At 42.7% G+C, this 25,947-nt stretch overlaps 2 protein-coding genes across 9 annotated transcripts in view; one reads left to right on the forward strand and one right to left on the reverse strand.

Moving 5' to 3' along the window:
* The window catches only part of POGZ (pogo transposable element derived with ZNF domain), a 47,382-nt gene extending 34,588 nt beyond the window's left edge, over positions 1-12,794 (forward strand). For 4 of the 7 annotated variants that reach the window (XM_027533658.1, XM_027533661.1, XM_027533679.1 and 1 more), the window contains 9 exons: positions 3,312-3,412; positions 4,095-4,241; positions 7,091-7,225; positions 7,342-7,514; positions 7,671-7,811; positions 8,290-8,346; positions 8,541-8,653; positions 8,904-8,928; positions 9,059-12,794. In XM_027533658.1, the coding sequence (XP_027389459.1) occupies positions 3,312-3,412; positions 4,095-4,241; positions 7,091-7,225; positions 7,342-7,514; positions 7,671-7,811; positions 8,290-8,346; positions 8,541-8,653; positions 8,904-8,928; positions 9,059-10,730 (2,564 nt within the window). In that variant the 3' untranslated portion in view covers positions 10,731-12,794. The remainder of the gene's footprint in view (positions 1-3,311; positions 3,413-4,094; positions 4,242-7,090; positions 7,226-7,341; positions 7,515-7,670; positions 7,812-8,289; positions 8,347-8,540; positions 8,654-8,903; positions 8,929-9,058) is intronic. The other 3 variants (XM_027533662.1, XM_027533697.1, XM_027533688.1) reach the window with 2 other exon arrangements.
* A 1,399-nt stretch (positions 12,795-14,193) lies between these two features.
* PSMB4 (proteasome subunit beta 4) lies at positions 14,194-16,939 on the reverse strand. 2 transcript variants are annotated; one of them, XM_027533711.1, is made up of 7 exons: positions 16,387-16,939; positions 15,936-16,142; positions 15,545-15,691; positions 15,287-15,368; positions 14,800-14,916; positions 14,503-14,591; positions 14,194-14,316 (listed from the first exon to the last, which is right to left on the reverse strand). In XM_027533711.1, exons 1-7 carry the CDS (start codon positions 16,524-16,526, stop codon positions 14,304-14,306), a joined length of 795 nt encoding a protein of 264 aa, XP_027389512.1. In that variant the 5' UTR covers positions 16,527-16,939; the 3' UTR covers positions 14,194-14,303. The 2 variants fall into 2 exon arrangements, 1 of the variants encoding a protein (XP_027389512.1); XR_003509615.1 differs by having other exon boundaries at positions 14,503-14,916.
* Positions 16,940-25,947: the final 9,008 nt, after the last annotated feature.

Genomic DNA, 25,947 nt, shown 5'->3' on the forward strand with positions numbered 1-25,947 from the left:
AGTGGCTCAGATGAGTGCTGATCAACAGAAAATATAATGAGCTACGTATGTAATTTTAATTTTTTTAGTAGTCATTTGAAATAAAAATATTTTAAGGTGAAATTAATTTTAATAATATATTTTATTTAATTCAAAATAGCCAAGATAATATTAGCATATAATCAAAATTTTTTAATTAATGAAAAATTAAAAAAATTTTTTTTAATCTAGTGTGTATACCAGAGCAAATAGTCTCAATTTGAGCTCATCCCATTTCATATGTTCACTAGCCATGTGGATACTGGTGGTTACCATAGAAGGCAGTGGAACTTTGGACTAACAGTTTGTGAGTGGAGTAGATATTGGTTTCAACCATCCTAACACCACATGTAGCAGAGTAGCATCTTGGTCTAAGTTAGGTCCCACGTTCTTCACTGTCAGTGATGGGAAGTCCAAATTACTCATCTGAATCTCCCAGTGAAAACATCTGCTTTTATACAGAAATCTGGTGGAGTGTGTTATTCCACTTACATATTGTACTATACATAACAAGATAAGTTCTTCCTAATGGGAAAAAACAAAGTGGGCAATGCAGAACCTCATCAGTCTTTCCCTTTTAGTTTACCACTGTTTTATCCTTGACTTTGAATTTTTTGAGTATCTTATGACTTCAGTTTATACTGATGAAAAACCCAGACATTGTTGATCCAAACAGGTAAATGCCTTTTCTATGCTTTAGTATATATCAATTTTACTCTTGGATTCTTTTATAACTCCCTTTTTTTTTTTTGCATTTGTGGCAGATCCTTCATGAAAGTAGCTTATTTTTTCGTGTTAATATCTTGAGATCCATTGTTTTCTTTTTAGTTTTGAAAAAATTTTTTCTTTTATTTTCTGAAGTGTTTTTAAATTAAATTATAGACATAATGACGTTTCACTTCTAAATACTTCATTATATATCTCTGAAAAATAAGGACATTTAAAATACATAGGTATTCCCATCCTCATCAGAAAAGATGGCCTTTTTCTATCTGTACCTCTCAACGTGGGGCCAAGAGGTGAGAGAGCTGACGTTTACTGAAGAGTTAACACCCGCTGCAGATCTTGTGACTCTACATGGACCACAGTCAGGAGTCTTAGGGAACACTTAGGATGGGTCCCTGAAGAATGTGGGTTCGGAAGGATGATAGGAAGAGACACGCTTGGTTATTCACATGAGCAAATGCATAACTACCCTACTCTGAAACAGTTAGACGGCTCTGCGTATGTAAAATCACTCTTGCACGAGCCATGGAGCAGACGCCATGGGAGACACCCAGGGAGAGTAGGACTTCTGCCACAAGCCGAGGCCAAGTGCGACAGAGTCCAGTGGTCTTCCTGGGGTTCCATGGCCTGAGCAACCAGGTCTGTGTTCAAGCTACGGGTTCTAATGGAAATCACACTTTGTGATAACTGCAAGTTTAAACAAGTATAAACTTGATCAGTCCAGCTGATATAGTTAACACTTTAGTAAACTTTATTTCCAACCTGAAAGAAATAAACAAAATAAAATACATAGCCATAGTATCTTTATCAAGACCTAACAGAATTAATCATAAGTCTTTAATATCATCTATCTTCATTTTCAAGTTTTCCTGAATTGTCTCCAGAACATCAATGGGTTATTGTGTTTAAACTTGTTTAAGAGGTAAGGTTGAGGGATGGATGCATGCTTGTGTTCACGTGTCAGGAGGATCCTTTGTGAAGAAAGACTGGGGAAAGGGAGAACCCCTTGTTTGATACAGTCATGGTATATATACATGGAGATTGGATGAACCTTAGAAAGGCAAAAAGGATCTGTCCGTCCAAATTTGGAAAGCAGGAAGCAGAATCTATAGTATTTCACCCCTATTTCTCAAAGCAAGAGACCGAGGTAGGTGTTAAGGAGATGAGAGTGACAGGGCTGGGAGGGACAGTGTTAGGATGGCCACTTTGGAAAATCAGTCAATTATCCCTCTTGAATCTTCTTCAGATCAACTCCTTCCCCCTTAGAACAGGTGTGAAAGGTTATTCGAGATCTCTTAAATCCACTGATGGCTTTGGTTCCTTTCTCACTGATTTTCTTTGTATGAGATAATACATATAAATCTTAGGATATTGCTTATGCATTAGAAATTGTTTAATAAATGTTACTATTGATATTATAAGACAGATATAACAATAGAGCTGATATAGGAAAAGCCTTTAAGGGTGAGTGAGGTTGCCCAGGGAAAACACAGAGACTAGGAAAAGGCTTGGACAGAAGGCTGGGAAATACCAATGCTTTAAAGTGTTCTAGATAAGAAAAAAGAAGCTAAGCGAATTGAATTGAGAAGTAAAGGGCAGGAAAACAGGAGAAAAGATTGTCATGCCACTAGTTACAGTTTCCCAAACATGTCATGTAGTTCCATGCCTTTGCTCAAATTCCTCTCTTGTCTTCTCTGTCTGGCAAATCACTATTCTTTCAAGGTTCAGCTTATGTTATCAACTTTTCTCATTCTAGGCAGAATTTTTTATTTATCTTGTTCTCATACCTGATGTACTTCTGGGAAGTGGTTCTAAATGGGTTGCAGATACCTTTGAAAATCAACACAAAACTTCCCCCCAAAATAAACATTTCACTCTTTGCAGATAATTTCAGGGGATACCTGGGTTCCCTGAGATCTCTTCCTTGGACCCCAGATTTAAAACCCCTGGTTTTTGCTCCTTTGTTTTATTTCAGCGTCACTCATTTGGGAGTGGTGGGCAGGGGTTAGACAGTAAATAAGCGCTTAGAACTTGTAATTTACAATTTTTGTGTTTGCAAACCTTGAAAATAATTTTAGTAATGTTAAGAAAAATACAAATAACTGTCTTTATTTTGCCTGTATAATTCACAATATGTAGCAATTAAAATATTTGCCAAAAATTTAGAATTGCAGGCTTATATAGAAGTTTGATAAAATGGCTAATTTTAAAGTTTAATTATCTCAGTTTGTTAGTAATAACTCATAAGGCAAGAAATTCTGTTCATGTTGTCAGTCTTTTAAGGACAAATCTGTATTTGTAGATGGTGGACTATTCATGTTTAAATGTCCTGTAGAGAGTTCAAAATCTGGAATGGAGCTTTGGTGAAGACGTCTGAGCTAGAGACAGAAGGATACTTTTTATCAGCGACACAACTGTTGACAACCATTTTAAAGAAAAGAAGAGACCCCATAAGTTACTGATACTATTGCAAATGAAGATACAGGAGTCAGAAAGTAAAGATTATGAATCAGCAGGATTTTGGTCATATTTTCAGGTGTATTTACCAATTATTTTTCTTCTTACAGCCAAGTGCAAGATCTGTGAGTGGGCATTTGAGAGTGAGCCCCTGTTTCTCCAGCATATGAAGGATACTCACAAGCCTGGAGAGATGCCTTATGTTTGCCAGGTATTGCCTTTTCCTTAGGAAGCTTTATTTAGTCTTTTGCTCTCAGGCTGAATATGAAGAATCCACTAATGAACATTTCCCAGTATCTATTGCACAAACTCAGTTTAAGGAACACTGAGGAAATACAAAAGAAGTACTGAACCCAGGTTCTATTTTCAGGGTTCATCATGCAGGAGAAAAACAGAAAGGATATATGCATGTACCCAGCCGAGGAACCCAGTCTTGGAACACAATGCCTGTAGTAAGGGAGTGTCTGGGACTTCCCCGTTGGCCCAGTGGCTAGGATTCTGCACTCCCAGTGGAGGGGGCGTGGGTTTGATTCCTGGTCAGGGAACTAGATCCCACATGCAGTTCTAGACCCAGTGCAGCCAAATAAATAAATATTTTTTAAAAAGTGAGGGAGTGTCTGTCTCCTGAATGTTCCCTGTGGAGATAGGAAAAAAAACTGCTCCTCTTAGCCAGAATTTGGACTTTTCAGACTTTGCTGTCCTTCCCATTTTTACTATATTTCACGGCTGAATTCATGATCACAAACATAACCCTGCATTACAAAATCAGAAAAATAACTTGATTTCTGTACATTTAGGAAAATTTTTTTTTGTGTTAACATTGTTGTTGCTACCCCTTTCCTAAGGCCTCAGTTGTTCACTTCACTTCAGCTTATTTTCCTTACGTGATGCAGGTGTGTCAGTACCGCTCCTCACTCTACTCTGAGGTAGACGTCCACTTCCGGATGATCCATGAGGATACTCGGCACCTGCTCTGCCCTTATTGCTTGAAGGTCTTCAAAAATGGCAGTGCGTTCCAACAGCATTACATGAGGCACCAGGTACCAGACACCAAGCGATTGCTCTGTTTAATTATGGATGCTGGGGCCAGGTCTGAGCGAGGCAAATAATTTTGGTTGAGAAGATTATATGTGTGAGTTTGAAAAATGTATTGAATTCCAGTAATATGTACCAGGCACTGGGCTAGATGCTAGAGATTTAGTGGTTAAACAGGAGAGTTAAACAGTACAATAAAGCAGGAACAGTGTTGTGTTAGGGGAAATACAGAATATAAAAAAGAACATAACCTACTCTGGGAACCTAGTAAGTCTTACAGGAAAAGGGTTGTTCAAGACCCGAAGGATAAGTAAGGATGAGCCAGGTGAAGTGGACTAGAAGGACAGCATGCCCAGGGGCACAGCGAGGCTCAAGGAATTGAAAGTTCAGTGTGGTTGGAGTGTGTAGGGTATGGGGGAGGTTGGAGGTTAGAGAATCTTAGAGCTGTAAAAAGGAGTCTCCAGAACTTCCCTGGTGCTTCAGTGTTTAAGACTGCACTCTCAAATGCAGGGGGCCCAGGTTCAGTTCTCAGTCAGGGAACTAAGATCCCCCATGCCTCACAGCACAACCAGTAAATAAACAAACCTGTGGCTTTAACTGACCAAAAACTAAAATAGTTTAAAAAATAAAAAGGAGCTTCAACTTTTACTATAAAAAGTTGTTGGGAGAAGCCTGAGGAAAACTGCCAAGAGGAACTTTGAGACATGACTAGTAAAATACCAGGTGGTATCCTGGATGGGAACCTAGAACCAAAAAAAAAGTGTATGTGAAAACTAAGCAAATCAACATAAAACACAGACTTCTGTTCATTAAAAAAGAAGTTGATGTTGGGAAGCCGTTGAAGAGATTTTCAAATCCTGGACTGTGTTCACATTTGCTTTTACTTATGATTATACTGGCTGCTCCAAGAGTTAGGGAGGCAAGCCAAAGGCTTTTTCAGTAGTTTACCTGAGAGATGATAGTGGCTATTGGCTTTTGAAATGAAGATGAAGAGGATTAGAGTTGCAAAATACTGAGAAGATAAATGCTATCTGTAATTTAGAGATGGATTAGGTGAAGGTAGTGAGGGAGTAGTTAAGAATAGTGCCCAGGATTCTGTCTTGGGTAATTGGATGAATGCGGAGACTATATTGAGATAGGAACACTGGAGAAAGTAACTTTTGAGGGGAGGATTCTAAGTTCGGATGGATATTCTGAGTTGGCACTATCTGTGGACATCAAGTGTAATTGAATGCTAAATAGTTGGATATATAGGTCTGAGGCCTGAATTGTGAAAGATACTTAGAAATCATCATTATATAAATCCAGTAGATTTAAATTTGTAAGTGCTAAGCTTCACCCCCACCCCCAAACCCCCAAATTGAGAATAAGGTGAAGGACCATTGAGTTCTCTCTCCACAAAGCCAGGGCCATAGTCCTGGAATGAAAATCCGAAGAGTCACGATGTCGAGGAAGAGGCTGGGACAAAAGCATTTTGAAGGAAAGTGTGTGGTCAAGTGTTACAAGAAGGTATCAGCAAGATAGAAACGTGAGAGTCCAGCCTTTAATTTAGCCATTTTGTTGGTCAGCAGAGTAGAAGCCAGATTTTAATGGGACAGATGAATGAGAGGTAAGGAAATGGAGAGAACTTACTTAAAGAAATTTATGAAGGGCAGGACCAGGGGTGGCAGACGCAGGGAAGGAGGGATCAAGGGAGAAGTTGTTGTTGCTGCTGTGTTTTGGTTTGAAGATGGAATATATAAGCCTTTGTTTTAAAATGTTGCAGGAAAGGAGCCACTAGTGGAGGAGAGTGAAGGTACATAGAGAGGGAACAAATTAGAGAACAAGATGGGTGCACCGGTGGGTGACATCCACGTGTGTGCACACGTGCCCTGGCTTCTCGCTTGTAAGCACCTTCTTAGGTTCACACATGGTGCCTGCTGTAATCCACCGCTGGTGTATTTCCATACAGTAGCATAGGAACTGTCACCTGTAGCTGAGGTTATAGAGCCTTTGCTATCCTAGGAAGGAATCATAGACAGGTCTCCTGTTTCAATACTGGGCAGACTGAATCCTCAAAATGGCCTTTCAGGGAGGCATATCTGTATGTGTTGATATGTTAAAAGGGAAAAAACAGCACTGTGTAGGAAAGTACTATTGTTTTTTGTTAAAAGAGAGAAAGGAAAACGGGTGGTGAATGGAGACATTTGAGTTTGCTGTATGGTTATCTGCACAGACTATCTGTGAAAGAACACCCAGGAAGCTGGTAGCAAGTTGTTTCTGTGGAAGGGGACTGAGGAGTGCAGTTGAAGGTAAACTTACACATGAAGGAGTACAAAAGTATGATTTTTTTTCACCATATACATTTTATTATATTTTTAAAAAATAATATCCAGAAGTAGTAGCAATGTCCATCCACACTGTAAAAATAAAGTAATAAGACAATCTCAAGCTTATAGTTTATCAAGGATGAAATGAACATTTACAGTAATTCAAATAAAAACAATAACTAAACTAAAAAAAAAAGTAGTAGGGCAAGTAAAGCTGAAGCCGCTCAGCCAAACTGTCAAAGCAAGTCAGGCGTGATGCTCTGAGGACCTGGTTAACCTGGCTTTCCGTGCACCTTTCTCTGGGAGCATGGGACGTGATGATTCTCACCACCTAATAATAAGGCTTGTAACTGTATTGCAAAATATATAAAGTTAAAGATTGAAAAATTAGGTTTGGTGTTATATTGTCTGTTTCATTTTAACTCTGTTAAATTATCAACAGAAAGATGGAAAGAATGCTATGATTGGCGATGATCTACCTTCTCCTCAGGAAGAAAATTCATTGGGAACCTTTAAAGGATTCTGTCTCTTTTTTTCCCCTTCAGAAGAGGAATGTTTATCACTGCAACAAATGCCGGCTGCAGTTTCTCTTTGCCAAGGACAAAATTGAACACAAGCTGCAGCACCATAAAACCTTCCGTAAACCCAAGCAGCTGGAAGGTTTGAAACCAGGCACCAAGGTAAAGGGTTTGTTGACATTGCCTTCGTGGATCCAAGAAGGGGAGGAATAGAGCTTTTCAGTGTTCTGCGGTTCTTTCATAGGTAGCGTCTAATTATTCCTTCCCTTGACTCCCAGGTGACAATCCGGGCTTCCCGAGGGCAGCCACGAACTGCTCCTGTACCCTCCAGTGATGGACCTCCTGGCAGCTTGCAGGAAGCAGCACCACTGGCCTCCTCAGCAGACCCTCTGCCCGTCTTCCTTTACCCCCCTGTGCAGCGCAACGTCCAGAAGAGAGCTGTTAGGAAAATGTCAGTGCCTTCTGTTGGAGGCTGGGGGCCGGGCGGGCACAGCTATTCCTGAGAGCCAGTGTCATCTGGTAGCCTTTTAAGCAGAGTCTGTTGCCTGAATCTGTACAGTTTGGGGACCCCTGAGGCAGTAATATGATTTTCTTTGTTTCTCGACAGGAGTGTCATGGGCCGGCAGACGTGTCTGGAGTGCAGCTTTGAGATCCCAGACTTCCCCAATCATTTCCCTACTTACGTTCATTGCTCTCTGTGTCGCTATAGTACCTGCTGTTCTCGAGCTTACGCCAACCATATGATCAAGTGAGTCAGGATTAAACCAATGTTCTTCTCTGGGATTTCAGATTCTTCAGAACTCATTTCATTCCCTTCCCTGCTTCTGGTGATTCCCCCTTCAACTTTTAGAGCTGTTTGTGCACCTTTGCTAGCAGAGTCAGAGGCCAGACCTGGCTTTATTTGGCTTTCATTGGTCTGTAATCGTTTTGTACAACCTTGCTACTCAGAATGTGGTCCAAGGGCCAGGGTGCTTCTTAGAAATATGGCCTCTGACCCTGGTCACCACCCCTCTACCCTCAACCACAATATGCCTTTTAATAGATTTCCCCCCACCTCCAGGATCTATTTGCATATTAATAGGAAATATTAATGTGATAGGCTTGGGTTGAGGTTAGGATTGATTAAAGAGGCATTTCTTTTGTTCAGGCCTTGTCAATGGCTGGTGATCTCTAGTTTAGTGAGCTGAACCATGTAACTCATACAACTTTCTCTTTGTCTTTCTCAGCAATCATGTTCCACGGAAGAGCCCCAAGTATTTGGCTTTGTTTAAAAATTCTGTGAGGTAATGACAAACTTACTGATGGACTGTTAATTGTTCAAGCTTTTACATTAAATCCCTTATATTTGGGGTATAGACATATGCATTAACTTGAGAGGAGAAAAGAGGGACCTCTTTTTCTTTATTAAAGCCTTGAAGCTTAACTCTCAGTAGTCATTGCTGCATTTGTCTGACATACTCTTGACTCTCTTTCTCAGTGGAAGCAAGCTGGCCTGCACTTCATGTACCTTTGTTACCTCTGTGGGAGATGCCATGGCTAAGCATTTGGTATTCAACCCTTCTCATAGATCCAGTAGCATCCTGCCACGGGGTGAGTAAGAGCGATGGGGTTGGAGGTGGGACTAAGGATGCAGGTCATGGTGAGCCAGGTGCATCTGCTCCTGGCCTAACCCGTCCGCTGCTGAGACACACCTCACCAAGTTGGAAGCGTTCTAACCTGAGATTTATAGAAGGCTGGGAAAGCAGTAGATTTACTTTTTTGGTTAAAATCTCAAGAACTGTCTCAGGAGGGTTTGTTTCTTCACCAAGCTAACATTTTTTTATTGTGTTATTTCCCATAGGACTCACTTGGATATCTCACTCAAGGTAACAGAAACTCGTTTGATGGTTTAATTTTTATTTTATAGTATGTTTGTTCTTTATTACTACTACAAATATTATTATTTTGTTTTCCTAATTTAACTGAGCTTTTTCTTCCGTTTTGCTAACCCTTTAGGCATGGCCAGACTCGTGACCGAGCGCACGACCGGAACTTGAAAAACTTGTACCCTCCTCCTTCCTTCTCCTCTAATAAAGCTGCCACTGTGAAGTCTGCTGGAGTCACCCCAGCTGAGCCTGAAGAGCTGCCAGCTCCCGTGGCCCAGGCACTCCCGTCACCGGCCTCAACTGCAACCCCACCACCCACCCCCACGCATCTCCAGACTTTAGCCCTTCCACCCTTGGCTGCAGAGGAGGCCGAATGTCTGAATGTTGATGACCAGGATGAAGGGAGCCCAGTCACCCAGGAGCCTGAGCCAGCATCAGGGGGTGGTAGTAGCAGTGGGATTGGCAAGAAAGAGCAGCTTTCTGTGAAGAAGCTTCGAGTGGTCCTGTTTGCCCTATGCTGCAACACAGAACAGGCAGCTGAACACTTCCGAAACCCCCAGCGACGCATCCGGCGTTGGCTTCGGCGCTTCCAGGCCTCTCAGGGGGAGAGTCTAGAGGGCAAGTATCTGAGCTTAGAGGCAGAAGAGAAACTGGCTGAGTGGGTGCTGACCCAGCGAGAGCAACAGCTACCTGTAAATGAGGAGACCTTGTTCCAGAAAGCCACCAAAATAGGACGTTCCTTGGAGGGGGGATTTAAGATCTCATACGAGTGGGCTGTGCGTTTCATGCTACGGCACCACCTGACTCCCCACGCACGGCGCGCTGTGGCCCACACTCTACCTAAGGATGTGGCAGAGAATGCAGGACTCTTCATTGAATTTGTACAACGGCAAATTCACAACCAGGACTTGTCCTTGTCTATGATTGTGGCTATTGATGAGGTCTCCTTGTTCCTTGATACGGAGGTACTGAGCAGTGAAGACCGAAAGGAGAATGCTCTGCAGACAGTGGGCACAGGGGAGCCTTGGTGTGACGTGGTGCTGGCCATTCTGGCAGATGGCACTGTCCTCCCTACCCTGGTTTTCTACCGAGGACAGGTGGATCAGCCTGCTAACGTGCCAGACTCTATCTTGCTAGAGGCGAAGGAGAGTGGCTACAGTGACGATGAGATCATGGAGCTGTGGTCAACCCGAGTGTGGCAAAAACATACGGCTTGCCAGCGCAGCAAAGGCATGCTGGTGATGGACTGCCACCGCACTCACTTATCAGAAGAGGTGCTGGCCATGCTTAGTGCCTCTAGCACTTTGCCTGCGGTCATCCCCGCAGGCTGCAGCTCCAAAATCCAGCCATTAGATGTATGCATCAAGCGGACTGTCAAGAACTTCCTGCACAAAAAGTGGAAGGAGCAGGCTCGGGAAATGGCAGATACTGCGTGTGATTCTGATGTCCTGCTTCAGCTAGTTCTGGTCTGGCTGGCTGAGGTGCTTGGTGTTATCGGGGACTGTCCAGAGCTAGTTCAGCGGTCCTTCCTGGTGGCTAGCGTTCTGCCTGGCCCTGATGGCAACATGAACTCACCCACACGAAACGCTGACATGCAGGAGGAGCTAATTGCCTCCCTAGAGGAGCAGCTAAAGCTGAGTGGGGAACAGTCCGAGGAACCCTCAGCTTCCACTCCTCGACCCAGGTCATCTCCTGAAGAGACAATTGAGCCTGAAAGCCTTCACCAGCTCTTTGAGGGTGAAAGCGAGACCGAGTCTTTCTATGGCTTTGAAGAAGCTGACCTAGATCTGATGGAGATTTGAGTGTTGGGGTCACAAAGGGGTGTGGAGTAGGGGTGGGGAAGCGTGAGGGGGGTAGAGGCTAAAGGGGCATACCAAGTGGGGGTATTGGGTTTATATTTTTTAATTTTATGCCACCACTCCCCCCTGATGGTGACTTATATACATCCCTGTGGATTTGTGGATTATTAGGAAAACCTATAGCGATCATGTCTGAGCCGATAAACTGGCCTGTTGGTCATTCACTTCTGCTAAAAACAGGTTTTTGTGACTTTTTTTTAAATTTAAATCACTGTGTTTGGTATTTTTCTGACAAAAATCAAGAAAAAGAAAAAAAAATCCTTTGTGGGCGAATGTTAAATTTTTTGTTTCCCCTTTTACCTCAACTGTATCATAGTACATCTGGATTTTGTTTGTTTTACTGTGTGGCCAATGTCTTTGGGCATGATGCTATCCAACCATTGTCAATGTGAGAACATTTCTGAAGATGGGAAAGACAAACGTTGTAGCTCACAAACTGGTTTATTATATATATATATGGATAAAGTTTTTTCATTGTGGTCTTAACACTTTTATATAAAAATGAAAATGGAAAAAGAATCCCACTGAACTCTCTCTTCCTTCTCCTTTCTTTCCTTCCCTCTCCAGAGATGTTGGTTTCCACAGCAACTCTAGATATAAAATTGTGGCTTTAAAAATGCATGAAACCACCTTTAATCATCCAAGATGATGAGGTTTTTTTTCCTCACCACCCTCCCTCCAACAAAAACACAATAAAACCAATATTCTTTGCACTCGTGATCCTTGGCCCCCTTCCCCATTCTTATACCATCCCTCTGGACAAAGGATCATACATGGGTCATTAGCAAGCAGGAGGTACTGAGGTGATCACACAGAATTAGGGTGGAAGCCATTCCCAGTGTATGGGTCTTCATCCTGCAATCCACGGGGCAGTCCCTGCTTTGTCGAACTTCCTATTAAGTGGACAGCATACTTGTTCAAGGGATCACATGTCCTCCAGCCAGCAGCTAACTGCAAGAAGTTGTATTGAACTTTAAAAAGACCACTTGTTGAAATCCTGCTTACCCTGTGGCTTTCCCCTATTTCTCTTAATGCTTAGAGAAGAATCTGACCTGAAGAAGAAACATAGGGGTGTGCACAAAGAAAAAGACATGAATCTTTATTTTTCACTGCCAGCTTCAAGGAAAGAAAATTTTTTCTACAATTTGCATGAGGGATTTTTTTTTAATCATACGTACTCATGGCTATAGACTGAAATGTACTGAAACAGAGAAAAGGAGCAAAAGAAATCCAGGTCTACCTTTCCCACAACTATCCTGTCTTTCTATCCATCCTGAGGCTTTCTGCAACGTTTCCCTTCTGTGAGCCAAGGAGGCAACCCGCGTAGGCTTGTAAATGGTTCAACTTTAAAATGTACATAAGTGGAACATTTAATAAATTGAGGGGAAATGGATTTATAAGCAATGTGGTTTTTTTCCTAGGTGACCCTATTTGAACAGGCTTTCACGGACTGGGAGGTGCTCAAAATGTGATGGGCCTGGTAGTACACCACCTGTTTCTCCTCATCTGTTTTTCTTTCTGTGTTTTTTAACTCCCAGCACACTATAATATAGTGAACTGGAGTGATCCCTTCCGTAAACAGCTTGGCCAGCTTTGTGAACCCATGGCATAGGAAAACTGAATGGAGGAACCACCTGGGCTTCTCTTCCCCAGCTTTTTGCCTGATGCCATTTTGACAGAATATGGACTTTTGAGTCAAAACTTTGCCTTTCAGAAAGTTCAAGAACTATGGTCAACTCTTATGTACAATGACTAATCTTTCTCTTTGGTAGTCTCCGCAGCAGCCCCAGACTTAGCAGAGCTGGGTTCCTGGCCTCTGCACACTGTATGACTTTCCTGATGGGTAATTTTTCTAAGGCCATAATACCAACAGTGGATCGACTGGGTTTTGGCCAGGAAGTTATTACTTTTGTGGATTCTGCCTGCATGGCTTAGTAGTAGAAGGAAGTTTTTTTTGTTTTGTTTTTTATAATTCAGTTTAATCAATAAACAAGTATTTATTGACTACTTTGTGTTGAGACTGTGTGAAATCCAGATTGAAAGCTGATGGTTTTCTTTTGCTTAAATTTTGCTAACTGTAATCATGATGACACAAGTGAAAGGGTTTTGATTTCTCCCTCAGCACTCACCTCACTGAATTTCAGGCATACCTTGGAGATACTGCAGGTTGGGATGCAGATCACCGCAATAAAGCAACTATCACAACAAAGCGAGTCACACATTTTTTGTGTTATGATTATACTACAGTATATTAAATATGCAATAGCACTATGTCTAAAAAAATTAGATACCTTAAAAAATACTGCCAAATAGTGCTTATCACCAGGTGAGCCTTCAGCAGGTTGTATCTTTCTTGCAGTAGTAACATTAAAGACCACTGATCGTATGACCCAGAGGGATGGTATGGGGAGGAAGGAGGGAGGAGGGTTCAGGATGGGGAACACATGTATACCTGTGGCGGATTCATTTTGATATTTGGCAAAACTAATACAATTTTGTAAAGTTTAAAAAAAAAAAAAGACCACTGATCACGGTAACAAATAATGAGAGTTTGAGATACTCCAAGAATCACCAAATGTAATACAAAGTAAGCAAATACTGTTGGAAAAATGACACCAAAACTTCCTCAATGCAGAGTAGCCAGAGACCTTCAATTTGTAAAACACACTGCAGTATCTGCAAAGCATAAAAAACAAGGTATGCCTGGAATAGTTCTGGGGTTTCCTGCCTATACTAGTTTCTCAAAAAGAGGTTTAGAAAAGAAACACCAGCAGTATTACCCAGGGTGTTTTTTAAAATTCGAGTTTAACACCATCCTGGCAAAAGAACTGGCTAATAACTCCCAACTGATTTGACTCACACTACAGGACTTCTAGTCAACACACAATATTTCTAAGGGGTTGTCTTACAGTGCTAGAAATCAGTAGTAGATTTGGAAATAAACATTTAGGTTATATGTCAAAATTAGGTTTCCCCATGAAGGGTGAGGATGTTGGATGGGTGCAGGATTAAGGCTATTACTTCTGGTTTGGGAGTAACCTACAGGTCGACTAGATGTTACATTTCCATCTTTGAAATGACATTTTAACAAATTTTAACATATGCAGTCGACATTAACCAGAAAATCTGTATTTTAGAGTCCAGTGCATGGGTGAGAATGTTGAAGAAAAATGTTAAAACACAAAAACTAACTGTATTATCACACAAAGATCAAGTCTGACTTTTACAGAAAGCAGCCTTCAGTACAGACCCAAATGAAGACAGTAGTGGATCTAATGTACTATGCAGAGAAGTCTATATGTGCTACAAGAACCAGAGTTCTCTGACCAGGCAGGGAGATGGCATATAGCAGTACTTAGCAGTTTCATTCTTGGTGTGACTTAGTCAAATGATACAACCACTCAGCCAGCATTTCAAAGGATTTATTTATTTTACAAAAGAATAGTACCTTTGAACCAACCAAGTTCAAAGTTAGAAGAAGGGTACAACTTCAGTTCTGGATAATGCATCTGTATTTCATTCAAAGCCACTAAAAAAAAAAGATGATAAAATCATGAAGCCATAGAGTGAGAAGTCAGTTCCCCAAAATAGCTCTATCTTCAACCCAAACCCTTGCCACCCAGAGAATTTTTGGTTAAGACCTCCAGAAAAACCAACCTTACTACAACCAGGGATCTCCCAACAATTATTCCACTGTAATTTTAATTTCAGTCACCTGATCATGTGGGCAATATCCCAGTTGGTCTCCGCAGACAGGGGTCCCTCTATTTCAACACCTTTTTCAGTTACAGTGGCGATTTGAAACTGAAAAAAAAGCAGAGCTCTCAATGAAAATACCAACCCTGTCATCAAAGGAGTCTGGGGCCTGGTCAAAGGTCAAGTGGAGGGTTTTTGTGAAATGTGTAAAATAGACAAAGAAATGGCCTTCAAAGTATAGGTTCTTCAAAGTATAGAGACTCAGGAATTGTACAGCCTGCCAATTAGATCCCCATTTACTATTCACACTTCTCACCCGGTTATAAGAACGGGCATCTCGATAGTACAGCACTCGCATGCAGCGTTCCACTAGTTCTCGAGCCTCCGTCTGGCTCAGCACTGGCTGCTTCTCCAGAACTTCTCGCAGCAGAGGCTAGGGAGATTGGAGGAAAAAACAGGAGATACCATGGGCTGAATACCAGATGATCTGTTGCAAATCCACGATGTAAAAAGAATCATAAATGAGTGAAAAGCTGACATTCCACCTACTGCCTCAGCAGAATGAATTCTGCTTGCTTGTGCTAAGACCCACTTGAAGGGGAAATTCACGGGTGTCCTCACTTTTCGTACATATACTGACTCACTCCAAGACACACCCCACCTTGTCATTACAGCCTCTGGACCAAAAATAAACCCAGCAGTAGGGGACACAGTCTGTTTCTCATGTCAGAATTTAAAGGGTAAAACAAGCAGACAGCCACTAATCTTACCTTCTGTCTTCTACCCCTCAACTGACTACTTACCTGAGCCAAGTATGCACCGTAACCAGTGGCCAGCGAAGGGGCTTCATAGGCCACACCAAGCATGTCCACATAACCCAGGAAGCTAAAAAGACACAATAGGTCATCTTAGGTTTCTGTATCTTAGCTGAAGAATGGATGAAGGACTATAGGGTCTGAAGCAGAAGTGGGATTCATTCACTCAGGGAGAAGAGACAGACACTAAACAGGCACTAGAGGTTGGGTGGTCAAGGAAATAAAGTTATTTGTATTAAAATCAACCTCTCTCCATCAGCATAACCTCCAATGACCATGGTGTTCCACAGGGGGTTCATCTTGGAGCGCCGACTGTACATGGCCCTGGTCAGCCATGAATGAATAGCTTTAGGACTATAGCTGTGTCCGTCCCCCAACAGCTCCTCATCAATCCTTATAAGAATCGGTTGTGAGAAAAGGGAGAGAACAGAAGTCAGGATTTTCATCCACCCCCAAAAGACGTTACCACACTCTTCCCCATTTAAACCCACTGAAATAAACTATTTGCAAAAATTCTCACATCTTCCACCCCCAGTACGTCTCCCTGTTCTCTACCCGCAGAAATTTTTGAAGGGATTAAAAAACAGTGGGTTCCCCTCCCAACTTGGCAACTACTTCTATTCTCTAGATGACTTACACCATTTGCCCGAGAACTTGCTTCAAATACTGGAAATCAGCATAGTCTCCGGAAGCACCCAGCATGGTGCTGTTGTTGACTCGCATTATGCGAGAGATGTTGCGGAAACGAGCCAAGGAGCCGTAGGAACCCAGCATGTCTGCTGCGATCACCACTCCGCCCTCAAACTTGAGCCCCAGGACAGAGGTCCCGGTCACCATGGGGTTCCTAGAGAGAGAGGGAGGTCTGGCGAGGGGCGGCGCGGCGAAAAGCACGAGCCCGCTTCCCGAGCTGTGGGTTCCGTTTCTGACTTTCCACGGCTCCTTTCATTCTCCGAGACCCTCCTCCCGAGCTCCCCCACTGTCGCGCGCCCCGGGGTCCTCGCCTCGACTTCCCCGGCTCCCAGAACCGGCCGGCAGCCCCAGGCCCCACTGTCCCTCCCCCTGCGCAGGTTAAGGCCCCGAGAGCTTACTGGGTGCGCGTAATCGGACTCCCGTACAGCGCGGACACCGGGTCCACAGAGGAACCGGGAGTGGGCGGAATGCGGTAAAACTGCCCGGGGGCCGGACCCCCGGCCCAAAGTCCGGACCGCGACTCCAGTAGTGCTTCCATCTTAGTCACGGTAGCACCAGAAGTGAAAGCTTTTGCACCAACGGAAACGGAAGTGATCCTTCAGTGCCGTACCTTTCTTCTTCCTACAAGCCACTTCCAGCAGCCATGTTGATAAGGTCGGGGCCGACCGTACCCGTGTCCCGGGCAGCGACCGAGACCCTGAAAACTGGAAGTGCCTGACTTCGTGTCACAACGCGGTAGAGTCTGGACTAGAACTGTGTTCAGACACACGAATTCAAGGAAGGGGTGGGTGGTGTAGGAGATGGGTGTGGGGCGCGGGTGGGGCACTTCAAGACGCTGAAGCTGCGCGAGGAAGCAGCTCTTTTTTTAGATTGGAAAAGAAAACCCCATACGAAACTAACAGTGAACTCAGAGTCTGTTAAATTTGTATTTCTCAAAGCAGCTTCATGTGGCACATTCGACCCATTTTACAGATAAGAAACCGAGACTTGTGTAGTGATTAACCCGTTCACAGGGCAAGGAATGGTAGGTCTGAGTTTTCAAACTCAGAATTTAAAAAAGGAAACAAACAGTTGCGAGTACCTTGGGATATGTGCTATCTCAGGTGGATCACTCACTCTGTAGGACCTTGGACAAATCTCTGAAAGTTTTCTGTCAGATGCTCTTGCTGCTGCTACGTCGCTTTAGTCGTGTCCGACTCTGTGCGACCCCATAGACGGCAGCCCACCAGGCTTCCCGTCCCTGGGATTCTCCAGGCAAGAACACTGGAGTGGGTTGCCATTTCCTTCTCCAATGCATGAAAGTGAAAAGTGAAAGTGAAGTCGCTCAGTCGTGTCCGACTCTAGCGACCCCATGGACTGCAGCCTACCAGGCTCCTCCGTCCGTGGGATTTTCTAGGCAAAAGTACTGGAGTGGGGTGCCATTGCCTTCTCCGGTCAGATGCTCTTGCCTTCCTCTTAAACAGCAGAAAAACTCCATCGACTGTGGGAGCGTAACTAAATTCCAAGCGTTCCCGTCTCATTGTGATTTTGTAGCAGTGCCTGAAAGCAGTGTCTAGAATCAAACAATAATCCTCAAACTACTCGTTTGCCACTCCTCCCTTCACAACTAGATTCAAAATTTTTTACTCAGCAGGAAACCAAATCAAATCAGTTTTGTTTTTTAAATTCCCTGAGTTAATTTGAACCAAATAATGCATGAAATTTTAGCTTAATTGAAATGAAGTTATTTCATTAGGTCTTGAAACCCTGGAAAGGGAAGGGCCAAGATCTTGCATTGCTGCTGCTTCTGCTGCTAAGTCGCTTCAGTCAGTCGTGTCCAACTCTGCGACCCCAGAGACGGCAGCCCACCAGGCTCCCCTGTCCCTGGGATTCTCCAGGCAAGAACACTGGAGTGGGTTGCCATTTCCTTCTCCAATGCATGAAAGTGAAAAGTGAAAGTGAAGTCGCTCAGTCGTGTCCAACTCTTAGCGACCCCATGGACTGCAGCCCACCAGGCTCCTCCATCCATGGGATTTTCCAGGCAACAGTACTGGAGTGGGGTGCCATTGCCTTCTCTGAAGATCTTGCATTAGAGGCACCCAAATGATGCTCTTTGTGTCAATTTTTGGACTTGAAAACCAGGTAGTCTATTTTTTTCTTCTAATTAATAGCCATCTTCTCCCAACCCCCATATTCCAGGTGATTCTTGGGCCTCTCAGAGGCTTACTTGGATACATAGCAGGTGATAACAAAAGGCTTACTGGGATTCCTCCAAAACTGCTAGAATCCTTGACTTTCATAGCTAGGAGAGCCCTCATCACATGAACTTTAAAGCAATTTAGCCATCAGTTAACTGACTATATCCTTGTTTGGAAATGGCCTGAGGCGGCTTGCTGGTTTCTGGTCTCACTCCATTTTAGATCCCTAGATTAAGGCTCTGGTAGGGCCAGTACCAGTTCCAGAGATCAGGCAGGCAATCAAATTCCACAGGGTCGAAAAGAAGAAAAGTGAAAGAATCTAGATTCATCGAGCCTGAGAGTAGGATGACAGGGAAAGCAAACCACTCATGTTTGATGATGCAGTATTCAGAAGACGACTAGCATGACTTTTGTGCTAAGATGAAAACATCAAGTCGTAAGTTAAACTGAAACAAGACAAGTTAAGAAGTTTCTTCTCTTTTTAAATCAGGTCTGGTATTATCTGGAAAGTCAAATCAGGTCTGGTATTATCTGGAAAGTCATTTTTAAGTTTGCCCAGTTTTCTGTGTTGGCTTTGAGTTTAATTAGTATTTAGCTCTCACCAGTGTTCAAGCTTTTAAATCAGTAGTCATCAGACTGGTTCTGTAACATGTCAGGATATCCCTGGTTATAGGGAATGTCTTGAAATGCTCAGAAAAGAAATAAAACACTAGACTAAATTGAAATTAATCATCACCATCACCACCACCTCATTAAGATTTTATACTCCCACAGTGAAAGTGCTAATGCTCCATATTTTAGAAGTGGAATTTGAAACTTCAACTACAAAAGAGTTAAGGATCATTTCTTGACCTGCTCAGGGCCAGGCCCTGGGGGCTATAACAGAAAGATGAAAAAGAAAATGGGTCCAGCTTATTCATGGATGCACTTCCCTGTGGGTATGCCCTAGGGATTTTTGCAATTTTATATCCTCTATAATTCAGTTCTGCAATATCTTTCTCACAGCATGTGTTACACTCATCTAAAAACTGGCTGCCTGCTAAACCAAAAGTTCCACAAAAGCAGAAACATTGTTTTTCAACAGTGTCCTTTGAGGCACAGAAGTTCCAGATTTTGATGTAGTCCTGTTTATCTTTTTTTCTTGCCCATACTTTTGATAGCGTATCCATACTTGTGATGTCATATCCAAAGAATCATTACCAAATGCACTTTTAAGAAGCGTTTCCATTATGTTTTCTTCTAGCAGCTTAATACTTAGAGCCCTTATGTTTTGATTTCTTATCCATTTTGAGTTAAATTTTGCCTATGGTGTAAGGTAAGGGTCTAACTTCATTATGACAAATGTAGATAACCAGTTTTCTCAACATCATTTGTGGAAAGACTGTTTTTCTCACTGAATGGGCTTGGAACCCTTGTTGAAATCACTGATCATATGTGTGAGGAGCCTGGCAGGCTACAGTCCATGGGGTTACCAAGAGTCGGACCTGACTTAGCGACTGCACGCCACACGTACATACTAACTCTGGTATCTGGGTCCTCTGTGAGTCTTTTTCTATTATCTCTTTTTTTCTTTTCATTTTGGTCATATTTCTTCTCTCTTTACAAGTCCCATGCTTTTTTGCTGTTTTCCAGAAACTGAATAACTACAGAGGCTCCATACCATGTTCCCTTCCCCCAGAAAGTTCTCCCTTTTTCCCATTAGGCAGATAAAATGAGGGATTGAGCAGTCTATCCTGTCAAAGATTAGGCTATGTCAAGGTCGGGTTGCTGTTTCAGCCCGATTCACCCATATTCTTCAGGCATGTTTCTCACAATCTTTTAACTGAAAGCTGGGCAGGTATTGGTCTCCTTAGCTCTGAAATACTGAAGAAGATTGAGCTAGCTCTCCAGGCTCCTGTTCCAGAGAGTCTCAAAATCTGGCAAGTATCTTGAGGAGGAGACCAGTTGAGTTGAGGCTCTTCTTTCCCTGCCTCAGAAAGTCTTCGTTTCCTAATCAGTAATGCCAGACTATGGGAGATTTGGGTTTCCCTGTAGTTCAGCTGGTAAGGAATCTGCCTTCAATGAAGGAGACTTTGATTCGATTCCTGGGTTGGGAAGGTCCCCTGGAGAAGAGATAGGCTATCCACCAGTATTCTTGGGCTTTGCTGGTGGCTCAGATGATAAAGAATCTGCCAGTAATGCGGAGGACCTGGGTTGGGAAGATCCCCAAGAGGAGGACATGACAACGCACTCCAATATTCTTGTCTGGAGAATCCCCATGGACAGAGGAGCCTGGTGGGCTACCGTCCACAGGGTCACAAAGAGCTGGACACAACTGAGTGAATAAGCACACACACACATGGGAGATTCACTGTGCCTTTTAGAAGCTTTTAGCCCAACTCTCCAGTCTCATGAACATTCCCAGAGTCCAGCAAATTTTCCATATATAACTCTAGCCATCATTTGAGGCACCTTAAGTTTTAACTTGGCACTCCAATGTTGCATGACCATCAAGATCTTCAGTGATGTCTCTTCCCCAAGCAGGCCTACCTAAGTTAGGCCTTATCTCTAGCCTGTGCTCAGCTCACTTCAGAAAGATTCTCCTGTCCTTGGAATTTAACTTGGTTTAGTCTTCATTCCTTTGACATGTCCTTGTTTCCTTCAAAAAATATGGTTTTTATAACTTTTCTAGCTTCTTTTAGGAGGAATACTGACCAGCCATGCCCTACAACTTACTTGATGTATTGGTTTTCTGTGGATGCTTTAGCAAGTAATTACAACCTTAGTGGCTTAGAAAAACAGATTTTTTTCTCTCACAGTTCTAGAGGCCAGAGTCTGAAAGCCAAGCAACATCAAGGCAACAGTCCCTCTGGAGGATTTGGAGGAGAATTCATTCCTTGCCTTTTCTAGCCTCTGGTGGCTGCTGGCATTACTTACTTGGCGTTCCTTGTCCTGTACATCACTCTAATCTCTCTCCATCTTCCTCTTACTTCCTCTGCTCAGGAACCTCCTCTATCAGATCCCCCTCTGCTCTGCTCTTATAAGGACATTTGTGATTACCTGTAGGAGCCACCCAGATAATCCATTATAGTCTCTTCATTTAAAGGTCCTTAGTTTAATCACATTTGCAGGGAAAATCCGTTTTTCCACATAAAAGTTCTTTTTCCTTATTTTGCAGAAAAGGAAGTATTCACAGGTTCCAGAGATTAGACTGTGGATATATCTTGGGAAACCGTTATTAGCCTACCACATCTGTAATCAGAAGGTCATGATGTGTTGATTTTTTTTACTTTTATAAAACTGAAAAATAAAATACACATAAATAAGTATATGACTTAATGAATTATTTTAAGGCCAGCACCCTTAAAACTACCATCTAAATCAAGAAATGGAGTTTCTCCAGCTAGCCCAGTTCTGATCGCAGTTGTCTCCCTCTCCTGAAAATAGCCATTCTCCTGAATTTTGTGATAATTATCCCCTTGGATTTCTTTATACTTTCATCATCCAAGTGTGCTTCCCTGGACACTATACTTTGGATTTCCTGTTTATTTGACTTATATGTGTTTTGAGTTTCTTAACCTACATACTTCCTCCTCCAGCCCTTTTTTTTCATGACAGTGTATCTGCTGAAGACCTCAGGATGTTTGAGCTGCGTACCCTCCTTTGTGCGCACAGCCTGGGTTTTACTGATTGCACACTAATGGAGTATTTTGACATGTTCTTCAGTCCTCTTCAGTCCCTGCACATAAACAGCGCAATCTAGAGGTCTCTTTACACTCATATTTGATGCCTTTGGCAAGACTGTAAGTGGTGGTGTGTTTTTTAATCAGGAAGCCCACTGTGTCTAGTTGTCTCTCTTTATTGTGATATTATCAATTGCTCCTTTTCAGTTAATTTATTCTGTGTTGCACAATAATGATATTCTAATTCTATAACTTTGTTTTAATTCATTAGCTTGAATGTTTCCATAAAGAGACATTTCTCATCTACTTTTTAGTTAACCGGTGTTAAACTCATCTTCCGACAACACAAGAGAAAACTCTATATTTGGACATCACCAGATGGTCAACACCGAAATCAGATTGATTATATTCTTTGCAGCCAAAGATGGAGAAGCTCTATACAGTCAGCAAAAACAAGACCAGGAGCTGACTGTGGCTCAGACCATGAACTCCTTATTGCCAAATTCAGACTTAAATTGAAGAAAGTAGGGAAAACCACTAGACCATTCAGGTATGACCTATATCAAATCCCTTATGATTATACAGTGGAAGTGAGAAATAGATTTAAGGGCCTAGATCTTATAGATAGAGTGTCTGATGAACTATGGAATGAGGTTCTTGACACTGTACAGGAGACAGGGATCAAGACCATTCCCATAGAAAAGAAATGCAAAAAAGCAAAATGGCTATCTGGGGAGGCCTTACAAATAGCTGTGAAAAGAAGAGAAGCGAAAAGCAAAGGAGAGAAGGAAAGATATAAACATCTGAATGCAGAGTTCCAAAGAACAGCAAGAAGAGATAAAAAAGCCTTCTTCAGCGATCAATGCAAAGAAATAGAGGAAAACAACAGAATGGGAAAGACTAGGGATCTCTTCAAGAAAATCAGAGATACCAAAGGAATATTTCATGCAAAGATGAGCTCAATAAAGGACAGAAATGGTATGGACCTAACAGAAGCAGAAGATATTAAGAAGAGGTGGCAAGAATACACAGAAGAACTGTACAAAAAAGATGTTCACGATCAAGATAATCACGATGGTGTGATCACTCACCTAGAGCCAGACATCCTTGAATGTGAAGTCAAGTGGGCCTTAGAAAGCATCACTACGAACAAAGCTAGTGGAGGTGATGGAATTCCAGTTGAGCTATTCCAAATCCTGAAAGATGATGCTGTGAAAGTGCTGCACTCAATATGCCAGTAAATTTGGAAAACTCAGCAGTGGCCACAGGACTGGAAAAGGTCTGTTTTCATTCCATTCCCAAAGAAAGGCAATGCCAAAGAATGCTCAAACTACCACACAATTGCACTGATCTCACACGCTAGTAAAGTAATGCTCAAAATTCTCCAAGCCAGGCTTCAGCAATATGTGAACCGTGAACTTCCAGATGTTCAAGCTGGTTTTAGAAAAGGCAGAGGAACCAGAGATCACATTGCCAACATCCGCTGGATCATAGAAAAAGCAAGAGAGTTCCAGAAAAACATCTATTTCTGCTTTATTGACTATGCCAAAGCCTTGGACTGTGTGGATCACAATAAACTGTGGAAAATCTGAAAGAGATGGGAGTACCAGACCATCTGATCTGCCTCTTGAGAAATTTGTATGCAGGTCAGGAAGCAACAGTTAGAACTGGACATGGAACAACAGACTGGTTCCAAATAGGAAAAGGAGTATGTCAAGGCCGTATATTGTCACCCTGTTTATTTAACTTATATGCTGAGTACATCATGAGAAACGCTGGACTGGAAGAAACACAAGCTGAAATCAAGACTGCTGGGAGAAATATCAATAACCCCAGATATGCAGATGACACCACCCTTATGGCAGAAAGTGAAGAGGAACTCAAAAGCCTCTTGATGAAAGTGAAAGTGGAGAGTGAAAAAGTTGGCTTGAAGCTCAACATTCAGAAAACGAAGATCATGGCATCCGGTCCCACCACTTCATGGGAAATAGATGGGGAAACAGTGGAAACAGTGTCAGACTTTATTTTTCGGGGCTCCAAAATCACTGCAGATGGTGACTGCAGCCATGAAATTAAAAGGCGCTTACTCCTTGGAAGGAAAGTTATGACCAACCTAGATAGCATATTCCAAAGCAGACACATTACTTTGCCAACAAAGGTTCATCTAGTCAAGGCTGTGGTTTTTCCTGTGGTCATGTATGGATGTGAGAGTTGGACTGTGAAGAAGGCTGAGCGCCGAAGAATTGATGCTTTTGAACTGTGGTGTTGGAGAAGATTATTGAGAGTCCCTTGGACTGCAAAGAGATCCAACCAATCCATTCTGAAGGAGATCAGCCCTGAGATTTCTTTGGAAGGAATGATGCTAAAGCTGAAACTCCAGTACTTTGGCCACCTCATGTGAAGAGTTGACTCATTGGAAAAGACTCTGATGCTGGGAGGGATTGGGGGCAGGAGGAGAAGGGGACGACAGAGGATGAGATGGCTGGATGGCATCACTGACTCGATGGATGTGAGTCTGAGTGAACTCCAGGAGTTGGTGATGGACAGGGAGGCCTGGCGTGCTGCGATTCATGGGGTTGCAAAGAGTCAGACACGACTGAGCGACTGATCTGATCTGATCTGAAACTCATCTAAGAAAGGTCAGATAAATGCTTTATTCTTTCTCTTTAATGACTTTTTAAATGATTTACCCCTATCATTATCTAAATGTGACCAGTTAGCTTTTTTAATATATTTTTATGAACTCATAGATTTAAACATTCATTCTGATGCTCAAATTATTCCATATTTGTCCAGCAAGAGCCTTTTAATTTAAAAATACTAGCCTCTGGATCCTTTTAACATATCGTATCATTATTTGGACTTCCCTGGAGGCTCAGATGGTAAACAATCTGCCTCAATGTGGGAGACTGGGTTCAATCTCTTAGTCGAGAAGATGCCTTGGAAAAAGAAAGGGCTACCCACTCCAATATTTTTGGAGGCTCCACTGTCCATGGGGTCACAAAGAGTCAGACATGACTGAGCAACCAACACACACATCATTATTTGATCACATCCTTACTTTTTGGCAAAACAAGATGTTCCAGGCTCATACTTTCTCTGCACCAGCCCTGGATCAGTCATTTTTCCAAAGGACCTTGATTCCTTTTAGTGGAGACAGATATTTATTCCTCTTTTTGTTTGTTTGTTTGTTTTTTGGCTACACAGTTTGTGGGATTTTAGTTCCCCTACGAGGAATAGAACCTGGGCCCTTGGCAGTGAGAGCAGAGAGTTCTAACCACTGGACCACCACTGAAATTCTTGACCTTGGTATTTAGAGGCCAAATTTGGTTTCTAATGAGCTCATTACTGAGATTTTGCTGTCCCCAAGACTACTTAGTGGATAGAGCTGTGCACGTACATTTACATCATATTTATTTCTGTATCTATCTATCTATCAATGTATATACTGAAAACTATATATAAACTTCAAGAAAATTAGAGATACCAAGGAAACATTTCATGCAAAGATGGGCACAATAAAAAACAGCAATGGTATGGACCTAACAGAAGCAGAAGATACTAAGAAGAGGTGGCAACAATACACAGAAGAGCTATACAAAAAAGATCTTCATGACCCAGTTAACCACGATGGTGTGATCACTCACCTAGAACCAGACATCCAGGAATGCAAAGTCAAGTGGGCCTTAGGAAGCATCACTACAAACAAAGCTAGTGGAGGTGATGGAATTCCTGTTGCTGCTGCTGCTGCTGCTAAGTCGCTTCAGTCAGGTCCGACTCTGTGCGATCCCGTAGACAGCAGCCCACCAGGCTCCACTGTCCCTGGGATTCTCCAGGCAAGAACACTGGAGTGGGTTGCCATTTCCTTCTCCAGTGATGAAAGTGAAAGTGAAGTCGCTCAGTCATGTCCAACTCTTAGCGACCCCATGGACTGCAGGCTACCAGACTCCTCCGTCCATGGGATTTTCCAGGCAAGAGTACTGGAGTGGGGTGCCATTGCCTTCTCCGGAATTCCCGTTGAGCTATTTCAAATCCTGAAAGATGATGCTGTTGAAGTGCTGCACTCACTATGCCAACAAATTTGGAAAACTCAGCAGTGGCCACAGGACTGGAAAAGGAT

The sequence above is a fragment of the Bos indicus x Bos taurus genome, chromosome 3 (genome assembly GCF_003369695.1).
Source record: "Bos indicus x Bos taurus breed Angus x Brahman F1 hybrid chromosome 3, Bos_hybrid_MaternalHap_v2.0, whole genome shotgun sequence".
In the NCBI taxonomy this organism is placed as follows: Eukaryota; Metazoa; Chordata; class Mammalia; order Artiodactyla; family Bovidae; genus Bos; species Bos indicus x Bos taurus.